The sequence below is a fragment of the Coregonus lavaretus genome (genome assembly GCF_964263955.1).
Source record: "Coregonus lavaretus genome assembly, chromosome: 32".
NCBI lineage: Eukaryota > Metazoa > Chordata > Actinopteri > Salmoniformes > Salmonidae > Coregonus > Coregonus lavaretus.
Genome location: NC_140019.1, coordinates 28,259,732 through 28,277,074, shown reverse-complemented (window position 1 = coordinate 28,277,074; position 17,343 = coordinate 28,259,732). Strand labels below are relative to the sequence as shown.

The 17,343-nt window shown below is 43.9% G+C and overlaps 1 protein-coding gene across 1 annotated transcript; it reads left to right on the top strand.

The window, feature by feature from the left end:
• Nucleotides 1-938: 938 nt before the first annotated feature.
• On the top strand, nucleotides 939-13,773 carry LOC311107844 (BEN domain-containing protein 4-like; the record flags this gene model as incomplete). Its single annotated transcript, XM_084150410.1, has 5 exons — nucleotides 939-1,458; nucleotides 6,948-7,553; nucleotides 8,182-8,273; nucleotides 12,893-13,133; nucleotides 13,541-13,773. The coding sequence occupies 5 exons, from the start codon at nucleotides 939-941 to the stop codon at nucleotides 13,771-13,773; spliced, it is 1,692 nt and encodes a 563-aa protein (XP_084006536.1).
• Between the last annotated feature and the right edge of the window lie 3,570 nt (nucleotides 13,774-17,343).

The window sequence follows — 17,343 nt, the reverse complement described above, 5'->3', positions numbered from 1 at the left end:
GTAATATTTTACTGGGTAACTTTCACTTTTACTGGAGTCATTTTCTATTAAAATATCTTTACTTTTACTCAAGTATGACAATTGGGTACTTTTTCCAGCACTGATTGTATTTGAAAACTATTTATAAGACGCATACTTTTAGTTTTTCCGAACTCACTTCACTTGCGAATAGGGAGGCTTGCAGTACCCGGTGCTGGCACATGCGCAGATCAAATACACCGCTGGAACGCCGATTAAGCTGTTTACATGTTCTAATAATTCGAAAGATTGCTCAGAAAACCAGGTGTTTTAATCTGTGTATGTTTACTTCGATTATGACCTAATGCCGATTAAGATAAACAGAGTAAAGGGTTTACATGACTAATGCCATACTCAGCCTTCTGCCATAATCAGTTTAATATCGAATTATTAGTGTGCATGTAAATGTACACAATCATGCCATGTTTGGTCTCTTGTAGGTTTATTTCAAACATTCCAAAAGCCAAACACAACCCAATTAGGCTATCTTATTCATTTTAGGTGTCATTTTGGGAGGCACACTTATTTGAGGCCGTTGTCATAGTGAAGGGGTAGCATATTCTCTCTACCTAGCTTGTCCTCAGAGGCAAAATGGCCGCTATAGCTTAATCGATATCATTTTTGCTTTAAAGCTGTGTGTGCTCATGTAGGCTATTAGAGACACTGTGTACAGACAGCGGGGTGTGCAGATCGCGCCTGTATTTCCCTCTTGGCACAATCACTTTTTTACACGGCGCCCCCATCTGGGGATTGGAGCTGTGGCTTGTCAGTAAATTAGCCCACCCTCTGAATATTAAAGTGCACTACTGGGGGGAAACTGAGCCAGACAGCGAGACGGTGGCGAAAAAGATAACCAGTCACCAGACAAGGACACGACAAGAGCGAGCTCGAGTCACTACTGCGTGTTGAAACTTGCAGTGATGGAGGGGGAAATGCAACCTGCCGACGAGGGTCTCTGCGCCCCAAAGATGTGCCGTCAGCAGCGGGGTCCATACAGCAGCCTCAAGACCTTCCCAAACAAGCGGTTGGCGGGGAAGGCGCGGTTCGACAGACCCACAATGGTCGATATCCCGCTGCTGGGAGACAGAGGCGGTCATCACTACAATCATCATCTCAATCACCATCATCCTTATCAACAACAGTATCAGCAACAGCAGCAGCAACAGCAGCTCCACCAAACCTCCCTCACCATAAGCAGCAGCAGCCAGTATCTCGCGACACCGCAGCTGCAGCAGCAACAGCGTTTCGCATGCGATAACAGGCCCAGCAGTAGACCCGCGACATCTACCTCAGCAACAGTGGGGAGTGTGGCGGCAGCATCACTTGGTTTCCAGGGGAGGGTCGGCAGCGGCACGGCGGTGCGCCAGGACCCCACGTTTTCGCCTGGACGAGCCGCGCTCAACCACGAATCTCCCGACTGCACTTACAGGATAAGCTCAGGTATGTTTTCAAACTTGTTGACAAAGTGATATGAGGAAAAGTTTAGCCTTTATTTTAGGAATTAGGTGTTGGACTAGACAAGAGGATGTCTAGGCCTGTTGGCTGTGCGCGTAAAATGGAACGCAACAACTGTTAGAAATATATTCTCAGGTTAGTATTAAAATCCTTTCCAACACAGAAAAAAGGGTTCCAAAAAGGTTATTCGGCTGTCCTCATAGGAAAACCATTTTTGGTTCCAGGTAGAATCCTCTGGGGAAAGGGTTCTACATGGAGGCCAATAGGGTTCTACCCGGAACCAAAAGTGTTCTACCTGGACTAAAAAATTGTTCTTCAAAGGGTTCTCCTATGGGGACAGCCAAAGAACCCCTTTAGGTTCCAGCACCTTTTTTTCTAAATGTGTAATGCTATTATTCTATAATATTATATCCATAAAACAGTTTTGAAATATGCCATAAGTATTTAGCCATATCCATTACATTTACATTTTACATTTTAGTCATTTAGCAGACGCTCTTATCCAGAGCGACTTACAGGAGCAATTAGGGTTAAGTGCCTTGCTCAAGGGCACATCGACAGATATCCAGACGATACTAGGTAGGCTATTTGCATGGTTGTTCCATTAGGACACACATTTGTTTACAAACAACAGTTTTTGGTTGATTTTTTTGTATTTTGCACAAATACAATTTTTTGATTCACCAGAAGTAGGGCCTAGGCCTATTTTGGGTATTATAGGTTAAAGTGATAAAGATAGCCTAATAAAATAGTCATAGAACAACTAATGAAACCATGATGGCTTATCAGTCCAGCGGAGAGTAGGAACTAGACACTGAGTGTACAAAACATTAGGAACAGCTGCTCTTTCCGTGACATAGACTGACCAGGTGAATCCAGGTGAAAGCGATGATCCCTTATTGATGTCACTTGTTAAATCCACTTCAATCAGTGTAGATAAAGGAGAGGAGACCGTTTAAAGGATGATTTTTTAGCCTTGAGACAATTGAGACATGGATTGTGTATGTGTGCCATTCAGAGGGTGAATGGGCAAGACAAAATATTTAAGTGCCTTTGAACGGGGTATGGTAGTAGGTGCCAGGCGTACCGGTTTGAGCGTGGCAAGAACTGCAACGCTGCTGGGTTTTTCACACTCAACAGTTTCCTGTGTGTATCAAGAATGGTCCACCACCCAAAGGACATCCAGCCAACTTGACACAACTGTGGGAAGCATTGGAGTCAACATGGGCCAGCATCCCTGTGGAACGCTTTCGATACCTTGTAGAGTCCATGCCCTGACGAATTGAGGCTGTTCTGAGGGAAAAGGGGGTGCAAGTCAATATTAGGAAGGTCTTCCTAAAGTTTTGTACATACCAAGTTCAATTTAGGAACTGAAAGCAATCCCGTACTTCTTTATTCCATCTTTGTTCCCTTCTATCTCTATCATCCTGCTGAACAATGAATCAAATGTCTCCCCGGACGATTTACACTGCTGCTACTCGCTGTTTATTAGCTATTAAATATGCATAGTCACTTTACACCTACCTACATGTTACCTCAATTACCTTGACTAACCTGTACCCCCGCACATTGACTCGGTACCAGTACCCCCCTGTATATATAGCCTCGTTATTGTTATTTTATTGTGTTACTTTTTTTCTTTAGTTTATTTAGTAAATATTTTCTTAACTCTTATTTTATAAAAACTGCATTGTTGGTTAAGGGCTTGTAAGTAAGCGTGTGACAAATAGAATTTGATTTGATCCTCATCAATATCCCCATTAATCTCTCCCATTTGTCCGTCATTTTCTGTGATAGATATTTTGCACTACTGACAATAAGCAGTCATGACTGAGTAGGCCCACTGTAGGGTATGTGTGTGCTCAAATGAGTGATAGGGTTGTGCAGTTGTTGAAGTGTGTTTGTGTTCCAGAGTTTGTGTTTATTCCTGTGTGAAATATTTTCTTCAGAAACATCCATTGTAATGATGTGCACTGCTTTTGAGCAAAAGCAGGCAAACTGGTTTCTCAAAAAAATAGTAAAAACACAATTCTATTTCTATAGGAACCTTGATCTGCATCCCAGTTGGCACCATATCCCCATTATAGTGCACTACCATTGACCAGAGCCGGAAGCAGTTTTGTTACTAAATTAAACAGATATCCTGTTTCCCCCACAGATATACACTACCGTTCAAAAGTTTGGGGTCACTTAGACATTTCCTTGTAGCGGTGGTAAGGATTCACTCCATGGTGCTGAAAAGAAAGCTCTGGTGTTAATGACAAAGCGAAAACAGGTTTTGTAGTCATTTTTGCAAATGTATAGAAAATAAAAAACAGAAAGACCTTATTTACATAAATATTCAGACCATTTGTTATGAGACTCGAAATTGAGCTCAGGTGCATCCTGTTTCCATTGATCATCCTTGAGATGTTTCTACAACTTGATTGGTGTCCACCTCATAGCTTGGTTTTTGCTCTGACATAAACTGTCAACTGTGGGACCTTATATAGACAGGTGTGTGCCTTTCCAAGTCATGTCCAATCAATTGAATTTACCACAGGTGGACTCCAATCAAGTTGTAGAAACATCTCAAGGATGATCAACGGAAACAGGATGCACCTGAGCTCAATTTTGAGTCTCATAGCAAAGGGTCTGAATACTTATGTAAATAAGGTATTTCTGTTTTTTATACATTTTGCAAAAATGTCAAAACTGTTTTTGCTTTGTCATTATGGTGTATTGTGTGTTGATTGATGAGGATATACATTTTTTTGTCCATTAAAGTAACATCAGATTTATCAGAAATACAGTGTAGACATTGTTAATGTTGCAAATGGCTATATACGTTGAGACTGGTGTTTTGCGGGTACTATTTAATGAAGCTGCCAGTTGAGGACCTGTGAGGCGTCTGTTTCTCAAACTAGACACTCTAATGTATTTGTCCTCTTGCTCAGTTGTGCACCGGGGCATCCCACTCCTCTTTCTATTCTGGTTAGAGCCAGTTTGCGCTGTTCTGTGAAGGGAGTAGTACACAGCGTTGTAAGAGATATTCAGTTTCTTGGCAATTTCTCGCATGGAATAGCCTTCATTTCTCAGAACAAGAATAGACTGACGAGTTTCAGAAGAAAGTTCTTCGTTTCTGGCCATTTTGATTCAGTAATTGAACCCACAATTGCTGATGCTCCAGATACTCAACTAGTCTCAAGAAGGCCAGTTTTATTGCTTCTTTAATCAGCACAACAGTTTTCAGCTGTGCTAACATAATTGCAAAAGGGTTTTCTAATGATCAATTAGCCTTTTAAAATGATAAACTTGGATTAGCAAACACAACGTGCCATTGGAACACAGGACTGATGGTTGCTGATAATGGGCCTCTGTATGCCTATGTAGATATTCCATTAAAAATCAGCCTTTTCCAGCTACAATAGCCATTTACAACATTAACAATGTCTACACTGTATTTCTGATCAATTTGATGTTATTTTAATGGATAAAAAAATAGCTCTTCTTTCGAAAACAAGGACATTTCTAAGTGAGCCCAAACTTTTGAACGGTAGTGTAAATCTCCTTATCACTCCACTAGCAGGGGGGGGTTGAGCTTCAGTATTCTGAGATTGTTGTTACACTGACACAGCACTATCTAGCTTATACTGTCTACTGTATTAGCACTGTGGTGTAGCATTAAGCCTAATAGGTAAAGTAATTGTCATGTCGCCTCGTGCCATTATCCAGGGTAGTGACAAAGTACAGGCCTCATACAGTATTAGATGCTCTATTGTAGGCCTATAGGCCTCCCTGAACAATCACTACGTTTTAACTAACCTGCTCCTATGGTACTGGGGCTTCCAATTTTATTGTCTTAAAAACCCAATTCAAAGCCCAGATTTACACAGTTCTTAGGTATCTGCATTGGATACAGTATAGGGCTTTTCACTCCACTGAGCCGAACCGAGTTGACCTAAACCAAGCTGCTGTAATTGTGCTGAAAAGAACAGTGTGTAAAGAAAATAATAGAGCGAGCACGTTTGGGTCAGTTCGGCGCGATAGTACAAAAAGGGTATATATTTTGTTAACCATACGACAAAAGCTACCAAATACAACTAAGTATTCATGTGATTTAATGATTACAGTGATAAGAGCACATTTCCCTGGAGGTGACAGTCAGACAGAGGTGGTTTCTCTTCCCCATTATGCATCCCACAGACAGAAGGAGGAGCCCAAGGATGCCAGCCCTGAGATCCGCACACAATAAAGCAAATTGCATTTAAAAGCTTTTCCAAAGAGTTGTGATTAAGATAAATGGGGCTCATAAATTTGCCTCCGCGGAGCATGTTGTATTTAATGACATTTTATGAGGCTGTCTCCCCATGCACAGTACCAGGGAGCAAGAGAAGTGGGAGGGACGGAGGCACGGGGGGATGATATCAGATACATCTCGGCGGGTAAACAAAGACGGCACGCATATTAATAAATGCGACACATCTGCGCTAGGCCGATAGACACGTCTCAGCGGCTGCCAGAGTGCCGGGCCTCCCGCCCAGTTGCAGCGAGGGCGTCGTGGGTAGCTGTCTGCACTCATAATTACCTGCCTTGTCTCTTTGTGTGTGAAGGCGACACATTCGTAATCATTAGAGGGGAGATGTGCGAGATCATCTCATTCCGATGTACGGAGACTGCTGGGAGAAGGACACAGGGAGAGCTGCTGTTATGGATGATATTATCAAATCAAATGCATTTATCAAAAAGTGCTAAACTGCAACCCAAGCCTATAACTCCCAAAGAGCAAGCACAGGCAACAATGGCAAGGGAAGGACTAGTGTAGGCCTATATATTGACATCTGACTCAACCAGCTTCCTTGTACAAGAGTGCAATTGAATGGAGGGACCCTGTACCAGGGTCAAATATGACTTGTAGAAAAGGGGGAGGAGCTAGATAGAGTGGCGTGAGGGTAGTGAGGGGAGGAGCTAGATAGAGTGGAGGGAGGGTGGTGAGGGGAGGAGCTAGATAGAGTGGAGGGAGGGTGGTGAGGGGAGGAGCTAGATAGAGTGGAGTGAGGGTGGTGAGGGGAGGATCTAGATAGAGTGGAGTGAGGGTGGTGAGGGGAGGAAGCCAGAGCAGTGAAGCAGAAACTGCAACACCTTTATATAGAATTTGAGAGTCAAGTAGAGGTGACTGAGAAAGGGATAAGACTGAAGCAATCCTACTGCAGTATTATGAACAACCAACCGAGTCCATGCTCTTCTGAACCACCAACCTAGTCCATGCTCTTCTGAACCACCAACCTAGTCCATGCTCTTCTGAACCACCAACCTAGTCCATGCTCTTCTGTGTTTTTTAATCCATACCATCAATTCAATTCCAAGTAATCAAGGACTGTGGAAATGTAGAAATGTGTTGATGCCCAAAGGTTGATGCCAAAATATGCTGGTTGACTTGAATGTCACAGTGAACGCCTTGGCTATCATTATCGGCTCACTCTCTGTTCCTCTAGAAAACCGTCTCATCTTGGATGCCTTCGCACAGCAGTGTAGCCGGGTCCTCACTCTTCTCAACAACAACGGCCGGTTCGTGGAGCCGCAAGCTCCTCTGCCCTCCTCTCTCACCTCCCACATCAAGCAGGAGGACAGCTGCCTCTCTGGACCTGGGGGGGAGTCAAAGCCAGTCGCGGGTCAGGGGGGTCATTACCCCACCCTGGGCACGCCACGGCTTGAGGAGAGCTCCACCGTCGACCCTGATGACGAAGCCCAGCACAGCCACTGGAGCCAACAACAAACATCCGCCTTCCTGCGCATCTTCACGGAGTCCCTCCAGAGCTATCTGCTCACTGGGAACCAGCAGCCTCACCCGGGCCCGGGCCTCGAGGGAGAGCAATGCCCACCGGCTGAGCCCGAGTCTGGGGGGTCACCGGGCCACAACCTGGGGGGCTGGAGCTCACCGGCCCCCTCGGATTCGTATGGCCACCCCTCGTCCACCCTGCCGGAGGAGGAAGAGGAGGAGGAGGAGAGCTGCTGCCCTCGCTGTGTGGAGCTGGAGCAGGAGGTGCTGTGTCTGCAGCAGGAGAATGAAGAACTGCGGAACAAGATGGACAACATACCAGGTACAGTACCAGGGTTTCAGTAATGTGAGATTGTGACTTGGTATGTGGATACAATAGAAGGCCACGTCACCCGTAAATACCTGAAGAAAGTGAGACGATGTGCTAATTTTGCTGCCCAAGACAACTTGTGGATTTGGGTCTTTACCCTGTGACTCGACATAGCATGTCACAATAATGACACAGTGCCAACTGAGGGTGGTAACCATGTGGTGTAGTACATTACTTTTTATGTCAAGTTAAAGATTTACAGTGCCCTCCGGAATATGTTGTTGTTGTTTTGGTTCTGTACTCCAGCACTTTGGATTTGAGTGAAGTGAATTTGTCCCAATACCTTTGGTCCCCTAAAATGGGGGGACTATGGACAAAAAGTGCTGTCATTTCTAAATGGTTCACCCGATATGGATCAAAATACCCTCAAATTAAAGCTGACAGTCTGCACTTTACCCTCATGTATCATCTCAAAGCCAAAACAACAAAACGTGTCACTGTCCCAATAATTACGGAGAGCACTGTATTTTACATTTTAGTCATTTAGCAGATGCTCTTATCTAGAGCGACTTACAGTTAGACACCCCAGACTTACAATCAAATCTTTTTGATGGGTTTTATAACCCTGATCTCCTTCCAGCTCCCTGCCAGAATGTGCTGGACTTCTTCAAGACTGTTCTCCAGCACCATGACCAGTTTATACAGCCCATGGCAGAGGAACAACTAACAGAGGCAAGAAATCAGTTTGTCTCAAAACACAGACTGTGTCTTTCTAGAAATAAATACTCTTGGTCTGTTCCAGTTTCTGTCAGGTACTGTACTGTACCTTTTTATATGTTTTATCACTAGTCACACTGGCCGTGTCTGAAATCTGTCTTGCCTACTACTTACTGCATACTGTGTATTAATTGTACTACATGCTATATTTAGAACGTACTGTTTAGTAAACAATGAAAGCAGTACGTACAAATATCAACATCCATTCTGAGAAGGCGTCATCTAATGTGCAATTGCGATGTTTCCCACCATTCGTTCATTTTGGTAGAGCGCGTCCCCTTCTCTTTTTTATTTGATTTATTTAACCATTATTTTGACAGGGAGTCAATTTCCAGGGGCCCTCGGGGGTGGGCTGGGGGTCCAGCCATGTACCTGGTAACTAGTTGGCTTCCTAAAGAGGCTCAAAGTTGCCCACCGTTTACCCACTTCATTGAATTTCTTCACTTTGAGATAAGGAGCACCGGCGAAACAAGGCTTGGCATTCGGTTTAGACACATGTCAGTGTAGTTCTGATCCTTTTATGGCTTGCAGACTGGCCGTCAGTCGCCCTATCTAGTCATCAATGTGCTACGCATGACTTACCTGGAGAAGAGAGAGCCAAGGACTGACACTACTAACCGGCGTCCTTCAGCTGGGGTGGGCAGTAATCAGTATTATTTTCACTGCTTGTTCTGTCCAGCACTTGGAAACACCTAAGGCAACACAAGAGGGATTATTCGGCTGGGAATCGGATGGTAGCGCCCTCAGCCAATGTATGAAGTGTAAGACTGTGTGAGTTTTGCCAGTGTGAGTGTGTTTGTGATACTTGTTACTGTACTGTGTCCGCGCACCTTACCAAGTGTGTATGTGTGTGTGAGTATGGGTGTATGTGTGTTGTGAGAGGACAGCACTTACCGTGTCATCCAGTGTTTACTCCCTTCGGCCTGCATGGTCGTCTGAGTCCCCTCTTCACTTTGACGTTCATTGGGCTAAGCCGGTCCCACAGCTACACTTTGAATTTCTTCACTTTGATATTAATTTAGGCTGATCCAGGGGCCAGGTGGGTTCAACATAGCCGTTTACCCATGGAGGGATTAATCTTTTCCAGAAAATCTACCAAGTTTCAATACCGAGAATAATTCATATTTATCCAGAGAGTCCCAGGAAATACAGCAAAAATCGGAAGCGCCCATTTAAAGTGTTTAAAACCAAGATATGGTCACTATGCCAGGGTTCTCCCCAAATAAGATTGTCGCTGCGCCACCTTGTCAGCTTGGCTGCGTCACTATGTAAAGATGTCAGGACAAATTAAACTGATATTCAGTAATGATAGAGGAACTATCTTTGATCGCCAATTACATTGTTGTGAATAGTGAAACAGGCCGTTCATAATGTTCCTCAATTAATTCAGAGCATTTCAGCAGTAGGCTATCTGGACACCGAGCACGTTTAGGACACACAGAGTGCACCTCGAGTATAGCGTTGTCAAATCATACAATCCGCTCACCAACTCAGGCGCTACAATACCTGGGCTTGTGGACTGAGAATGATTTAGGCAGCGCCGTTTTATTGGACGGCTAGTCCGGGGCTCATTCAATTTTGTAATAACGCCCGGTGCCGGCAAGGTGTTTCCAGTGTTTCCTTTGCGTATTCTGTGCTTGCGAGTCTGGCTTAGCCGGACTGATGCATCTAATCTCCCGGAACTTTTGCCCCCAGAGTCCCCGGAACATAGGACTGTGGAAGATCTTGCTTGCTCAACCTGATGGCGTCTACCGTAGGTGCCAGTTTTGATGACCCGGGTTGCTCGCCCTGGTGCGGCAATGGTTTCGAGGCCTTCCATCAATTACTTAAAGTTTCAGTTTTGCAGCCATATTCTCCCCAGAACCCAAAGACTTTGGTTTCCCGGACGCTGCCCGGCAGGTCATGGGAATAATGCCATGGCAGGTAGCTTAGTGGTTAAGAGCGTTGTGTCAGTAACCGAAAAGTTGCTGGTTCTAATCCCGAGCTGACTAGGTGGAAAATCTGTCGATGTGCCCTTGAGCAAGGCACTTAACCCTAATTGCTCATGTAAGTCGCTCTGGATAAGAGCGTCTGCTAAATGACAAAAAAATAATAATAATGCTGCCGGATCGCTAGTTGGCATCGTTTATGGTCGGAACTACGAAGGTATCGGATTGTCTTCGAACCTCCAACTTTTGTTCTTGATTAATGAAAGCATTATTGGCAAATGCTTTCACTTTTGTCCGTCTTGCACCGGTCCAAGAATTTCACCTCTAGCGGCACAATACGAATTCCCCGGCATTCCCTCTTAATCATGGCCCCAGTTCAGAAGAAAACCTAACAAAATAGAACTGAAGTCCTATTCCATTATTCCTAGCTGAGGTATTCAAGTGACCGGGCCTGTATTGAACACTCTAATTTTTCAAAGGAAACGCTTCGGACCCCGCGGGACACTCAGTTAAGAGCATCGAGGGGGCGCCGAGAGGCAGGGGCTGGGACAGGCGGTAGCTCGCCTCGCGGCGGACCGCCAGCTCGATCACGAGATCCAACTACAGGCTTTTTAACTGCAGTAACTTAAAGATACGCTATTGGAGTGTCACCGCCACAAAGGTTCACGCCGCGCGATCGGCTCAAGGTTACCAAAGGTGAACTGTCTCCGAAAAGGGCTCCGCCGATGGAGGCCAATCCACGTGGGGCGAGAGGAACTGTCTGTCCGAACACCGGCTAGATGCCGGCCGACAGGGGCCTTCTCTGGTGAATCACGAATGCCAAGACAGTTCTAGTCACTCCAACCGTTTACCCGCGCTTCATTGAATTGAATGAGCGAGAGCTCCAGAGGGACAGGGAGGGCTGGCGTCGACCCAGGGAGGGGGAGCAACCCCCGGAGATGGGGCCCGCCCCCCAGCCAAGGCCGCAACTCCATCCAGCCAGCTCCCTGTCCCAGGGAGATGGGGGGAGAGGGCCAGGGAGGGCTGGGGCCGACCCAGGGAGGGCCCCAGCCATACTCATTTCGGAAAAGCCGAAGTGAGTACAGTATGACATCCTTTATAGCATACTACATTTCTGAAATTTCACATAGTATAAAACGTTATATTTTTGCATACCCAAAATGCCTACTATTTAGAAGCTTAGTACGGGTATTCGGACACGGCCACTGTGTATATTATAGATGTTACATGAGAGATGCAAAATAAGACACCAGGGTGAACTTTTAGATCTAAAGAGCGCTCTATCTCTACAGGAAGAAGAACGGAAAACATATGAGGTTTGTGTTTTCAAGATGTGTTTTCTTACTCTATGTAATGGAATGACCCCTCACTTAGTTTCTGTCTTTCTAATGGGCCTTACTCAGTCAAATATCACCTACTCACCTTGGTGGCTTGAGAAGCGTCATCATCCCCACCCCCATCCTAGTTTGTCAGACATTTTGAGACCTCAAAAGTAGTCCAGTATCAAAAAGAGTCTCACAATCTGTTATATGGATTGAACAAAAATGTGAAATTAACTGGGGCCTATCTTTCCCATTCATGTTTTAATCAAGCATGACCTACACAACAAATGGCATTTGACATGGACTCATCTCTGACAAAATAACAAACTTTGATTTTGGAGTAAACAGTCACATAAAAGCCCAGTTAAATAGGGGAATGGAGATATAGATTTTGTGGGATGTTGTCACTGACTCCCTTTAAGTAATGTTCAACTCAGTTGCACAGCAGCTTTATAGATCAAACTGAAACTAGTGGCACAAGATGTGAAACTGCCATTCAAATCAACTTCTCTATTAAGGATGTGAAAATATCATCTTGCAACAGTGTTGCATAATAAGATAAAATAGGTTCTGTTAAATGGAGAAAACGTTAATGGACACCACTGCCACCTTTTCCTCAACATTGCAGTTAAACCTGAGAATAACTTCTTGTTCTATGGGGCAATGGGTTTACAACGATAGGAATTGGTTATTGTTGGTATCAGGTGTATAGCACAAATAATGTTTTTGATTTATTTGAGAAACTAGACTAACTACAAATATCATAGTTCTCCATTACACATTGAGCATGAAGTTAATGACCTTGTTGTAACACATGAATGACTGCACTTCTTCTGAACGCTTTGACAGCATGAATGCACTTTTTAATACCCTGCTAGTGCCCCTCAGGGTTGTGGTCAATTCCATTTCAATTCAGTCAATTCAGGAAGTCAACTGTAATCCAATTCCAATGTTCCTTTTCGTTTCATTGCTTTTCAATGAGGAAAAAAATGGAAAAGGAATTTCAGTTGACTTCAGTTTACTTTCTAAATTGGCTGAACTGAAATGGAATTGACCCCAACCCTGTTGGCTCTATGGCAGGGTACTCAGAGCTCATAACTAAGCCGTACCATTCTCACCAGTGGTGGATTGTGGCAATTTTAAAATGGGGAGGACAGGCTCATACTAATGGCTGAAACCGAATAAATGGAATGGTATCAAACACATCAAAAGCAAGGTTTTATACCATTCCATTCACTCCATTCCAGCCATTATAATGAGCCGTCCTCCCCTCACCAGCCTCCTGTCATTCTCACCCTCTTCCCTTCTTCCTACCCCTCCTCAGGGCAGTAAACAGCTCCTGGGGAACTACCCCCTCTTCATCACCAACAAGCAGTGGGACGAGGCAGTCAACTCGTCCAAGAAGGACGGCCGGCGGCTGCTGCGTTACCTGATCCGCTTCGTCTTCACTACGGACGAGCTCAAGTACTCGTGTGGCCTGGGCAAGAGGAAACGCTCCGTTCACTCAGGAGAGCCTGGGCCGGAGAGACGGCCGCTCAACCCCGTCAAAGTCACCTGCCTCAGAGGTACTGGCGGCATCTCTACTAAAGAGATGTGTACTACAACAACATGTATGCTACTAAAGAGATGTGTACTACAACAACATGTATGCTACTAAAGAGATGTGTACTACAACAACATGTATTCTACTAAAGAGATGTGTACTACAACAACATGTATGCTACTAAAGAGATGTGTACTACAACAACATGTATGCTACTAAAGAGATGTGTACTACAACAACATGTATGCTACTAAAGAGATGTGTACTACAACAACATGTATGCTACTAAAGAGATGGGCACTACAACAACATGTATGCTACTAAAGAGATGTGTGAACAGATGTTTGCAACATCAAATTGTGTGCAGTGATGTTTATTAATAAAACAGATTTTTTCTAATCATAACAAATATTGACTTGTACTCCTCAGAGTTTATCCGAATGCACTGTGCCTCCAACCCTGACTGGTGGATGCCTTCTGAGGAGCAGATCAACAAGGTGTTCAGCGACGCGGTGGGTCATGCGCGCCAGGGTCGGGCCGTGGGCACCTTCCTGGGCAGCAGTGGCAGTAGCACTAGCAGTCTTTACATGGAGGCTTACGACGGGCCCCTGTCACAGGATGATGTGTACCTGAAGGGCTCTCACAATGGCCTGGGGGATTGAAGGGAGAAGGACTGAAGCCTTGGTCAGGATTCAATCCAAGGTGCGTTATAAAGCAGCACACTATACAGCCGTCAGTGCGCCTTTTAAAGGCAATTTCCCCAGCTTTCGTGGAGATCACATTCATGGTGAATGATGCAAATGTTGGCTCAAGCGTAAATTACCTTTAAAAGACGCATTGTCGGCTGTCTAGGGCGCTGCTCTACAATGCGACTTGGATTTAATCCTGGCCACTGTCTTCTAACATGTGGCGTCACTCCTACACGATGCTTGTCCCTCAACCGGGGTGGTGATACTGCTGATTTGTCACCACAGATGGTTTACATAGCAGGTTAGGATAATTAACGTGGCAGGTTAGGAGATTGAGGTTAAGGTTAGGAAAAGGGTTCGGGTTAGGCTTAGCTACAATGCTACAGTTGTCAACAACTGTTGTCCCCGACACGCCCACTAGATGGCGCTGTAGGCCTACTCCATCTAGCCACAACGGTAGAAACCTAAACAGACCATCTGTGGCGACAAGTCATCAGTATCATAACACTGGTTCAGACGAAACTAATGCTATCTGAGGATGAGGATGGTAGAACTGTAGGCCGAGCCAACTGGTACTAACCTGCTCTTCTGCCATAATGCTACAGAGCAGGGCAGGAAAATAACATTCAAACAACATTCAAGAGGACGTAGTCTCCCCGTTCAACTTGCTAAAATACCTGTTTTTGGGGCTTTGGGTGGGGGGGGGGTGTGTGGTTGCAAGGGTGTTTCTGCTCAAATGTTACATTTATTAGGGTTCATGAAAGCAGCAGAATGTTGTACAAGTCATGTTCAACTGTTTGTAAAACTACAACGCTATTTTTCCCTCAGTCTTCCTTCTGCCATTGCTTTGTGGAACATTTTAGAAAAAGGTTACATACAGTAATATAGAATTTGGCCAACTAAGGGAGCTACAGACATCAGTAGGTCTGACTGTAGCTGGTTCATTTCCAAACGACAATTAAGACAATTCTAGTGTGCAGTTTTTCAATGAGGATTATAACAGTTTCCATTTGCTATAGAACATTGCCATGAATATACTGGAATGTACTGTACTGTGATGTACTGATTGAGATGGTTATTATGAAATCTGTAATGAGAAGAGAAAACAATGAAATTAGACATTATCCTTCCTTATACAGATACATTATGTTGGCTAATTTAGACAAAACTCCCTGTTATATTATATTAAAACACAGCCCACTGCGCCCCACTAGGCTAAAGACAAGATCTTTAGAATGTAATATTCCAGTTGTCTCAGAGAGCAGCTGCATTGGTTGGTTCTCTGAAACTTTTTTCCCTTTTCTGGGGGTTTGAAAATCCATCAGTTGTATTGGAAGGGGGTGGCACTCTGCGGATGTGTGTGGCTGTGCCTGTGGGTGTTTGAGTAAGAAAGACAGAAGAGAACCAACCAGTAAAAGCACAGCCCATTTCATTATTGACGCATCGTGCTGACAACATCAAACAGCCTCCCTCAGACTCAGAGGCTTGGATTTGGAGTTTGGTATCAGCCAGGCAACTTATATTAACCAAAGATAATTAAAGTAGACATGCAGGATTTGTGCAACTGTATGATTACTACTGATTGATGGATTGCCATTGATTGTATTTAATCATGATACATTTCAATTCATTGATGGTAAATATTCAAGAGATTGGTGGTAGAGACAAACCACCAAAGCACAGACTAGTTTGAAACTTTGGAATGATAACGCCCCACGCAAAGCAAGAAACACTATATTTGAAATGCCTTAAAGGCCCAGTGCAGTCAAAAACAAACATTTCCTGTGTTTTATATATATTTCCACACTATGTTGGAATAATACTGTGAAAATTATAATAATGCCCTTTTAGTGTAAGAGCTGTTTGAAAAGACCGCCAGAAATGTCAGCCTGTTTTGGTGGGATGGAGTTTTGGCCTTCCTGTTGACATCACCAGGCGGTAAATTAGTTAATAGACCAATAAGAAAGAGAGTTCAAAATCTCTCTGCCAATAACAGCTAGTTTTCTGTTTTCCCCTCCCCACTCGGACCACTCCCAGATAGTCTCATTCCTAAGAAGCTATTTCTGTTTTTGTTTTTTACCATTTTAACAATCACAGTAAGGTACTTCATTGTTACCCTGAAATTATTTGATATTTAGATAAAAATGGCTGCATTGGACCTTTAAGATAAAGTCGAACACCCATGTCTGTATCTGTAGTTCTGATGACTTAGTTGTACAGAACATGGTGCTTGCATCACTGAGTTATGGGTTTGCCACATAATATTGAATAGTGTACTGTATCTGTGTTAACTGTGTTTGCTAAATGACCATAGTATTATAATTATACCCCAAGAACTACAGTACCCATAATGCTAGCTAGTGTCAGACTGCTGCTAGACTACTAAAATCAGAAGATAAGGGCGGCAGGTAGCCTAGCGGTTAGAGTGTTTGGCCAGTAACCGAAAGGTTACTAATTCGAATCCTCAAGCCGACAAGGTGAAAAATCTGTTTTTGTGCCCTTGAGCAAGGCACTTACCCCAGATTGCTCCATGGTCACCGTTGAAAATGGCAGAGCATTGAAAATGGCAGACCCTGGCAGTGACCCCACTCTCCATATGTGTCTCAGGGAGAGTGGGATATGCAAAAACACATTCCCAATAAATACACACTTGTACATGTGTGAAATAGGACAAATGTAAGCACCCACCAAGTTTATTATTTTTATTATTATTAGATACAATAGATGTGTACTAGAGAGCTCCTCTCAATGGCGCTTCTGTGACAGCATGGGCAGCTCATCATAGGGCTTTCCCCATTTTGGAGTCATTAACTGGAAAGATCATAGAATTCCATCCAGGACAGCAGGGGCAGTCAGCCAATGAATTATACTCCAGAGCAAACATTCCATAACTGCAGGTGGCAGTAAATCACCAACCTTGACTTTATACCTGTTCTTTACATACTCCAGCACAGTAGGTGTTGGTATGCACCTTTTTAGTTTATTTTCGAACTACCTACACTCAAACTTGAAATTTGAAGTACAAGAAGAAGAAATTGACTACTTAAAAATTGAGATATCCCTCAATGCGCTGCCCATGCTGTCACAGAAGCGGCTATTGAGAAGAGCTCTCTAGTACACATCTAATGAAGAGATTTGAGCCTTTCACATACCTTCCGAAACACCTGCCACTCTTGCAGAATTCATCATTATGTTACTTCCTGGTCTTTCAGTCATTTCTGTAGTTGATTATAATAGAGAATATCAATAAGTGAAGAAGATGTTCATCAATACCAAACATTTTCTCTCACAGCCCTTAACTATACTAAATATGTATCAATGTGGCATCAACCAAAGCAGTGATTCATTGTGAATCATTGTACCAATAAGGAGAGAGAAGTCTGCTGTGTTTTTCATTATACTTACTTTTAGAGTCAATTTGGGACGTGCTTGTCCTTCAAGAGTGTACTACACTCATTTTATAAATTTGAATGTATAACATTTTACTGTTGACAACAACTTGGTAAAGTTACATTGAAAAACAAAGAAATGCAGTGTGTGTGG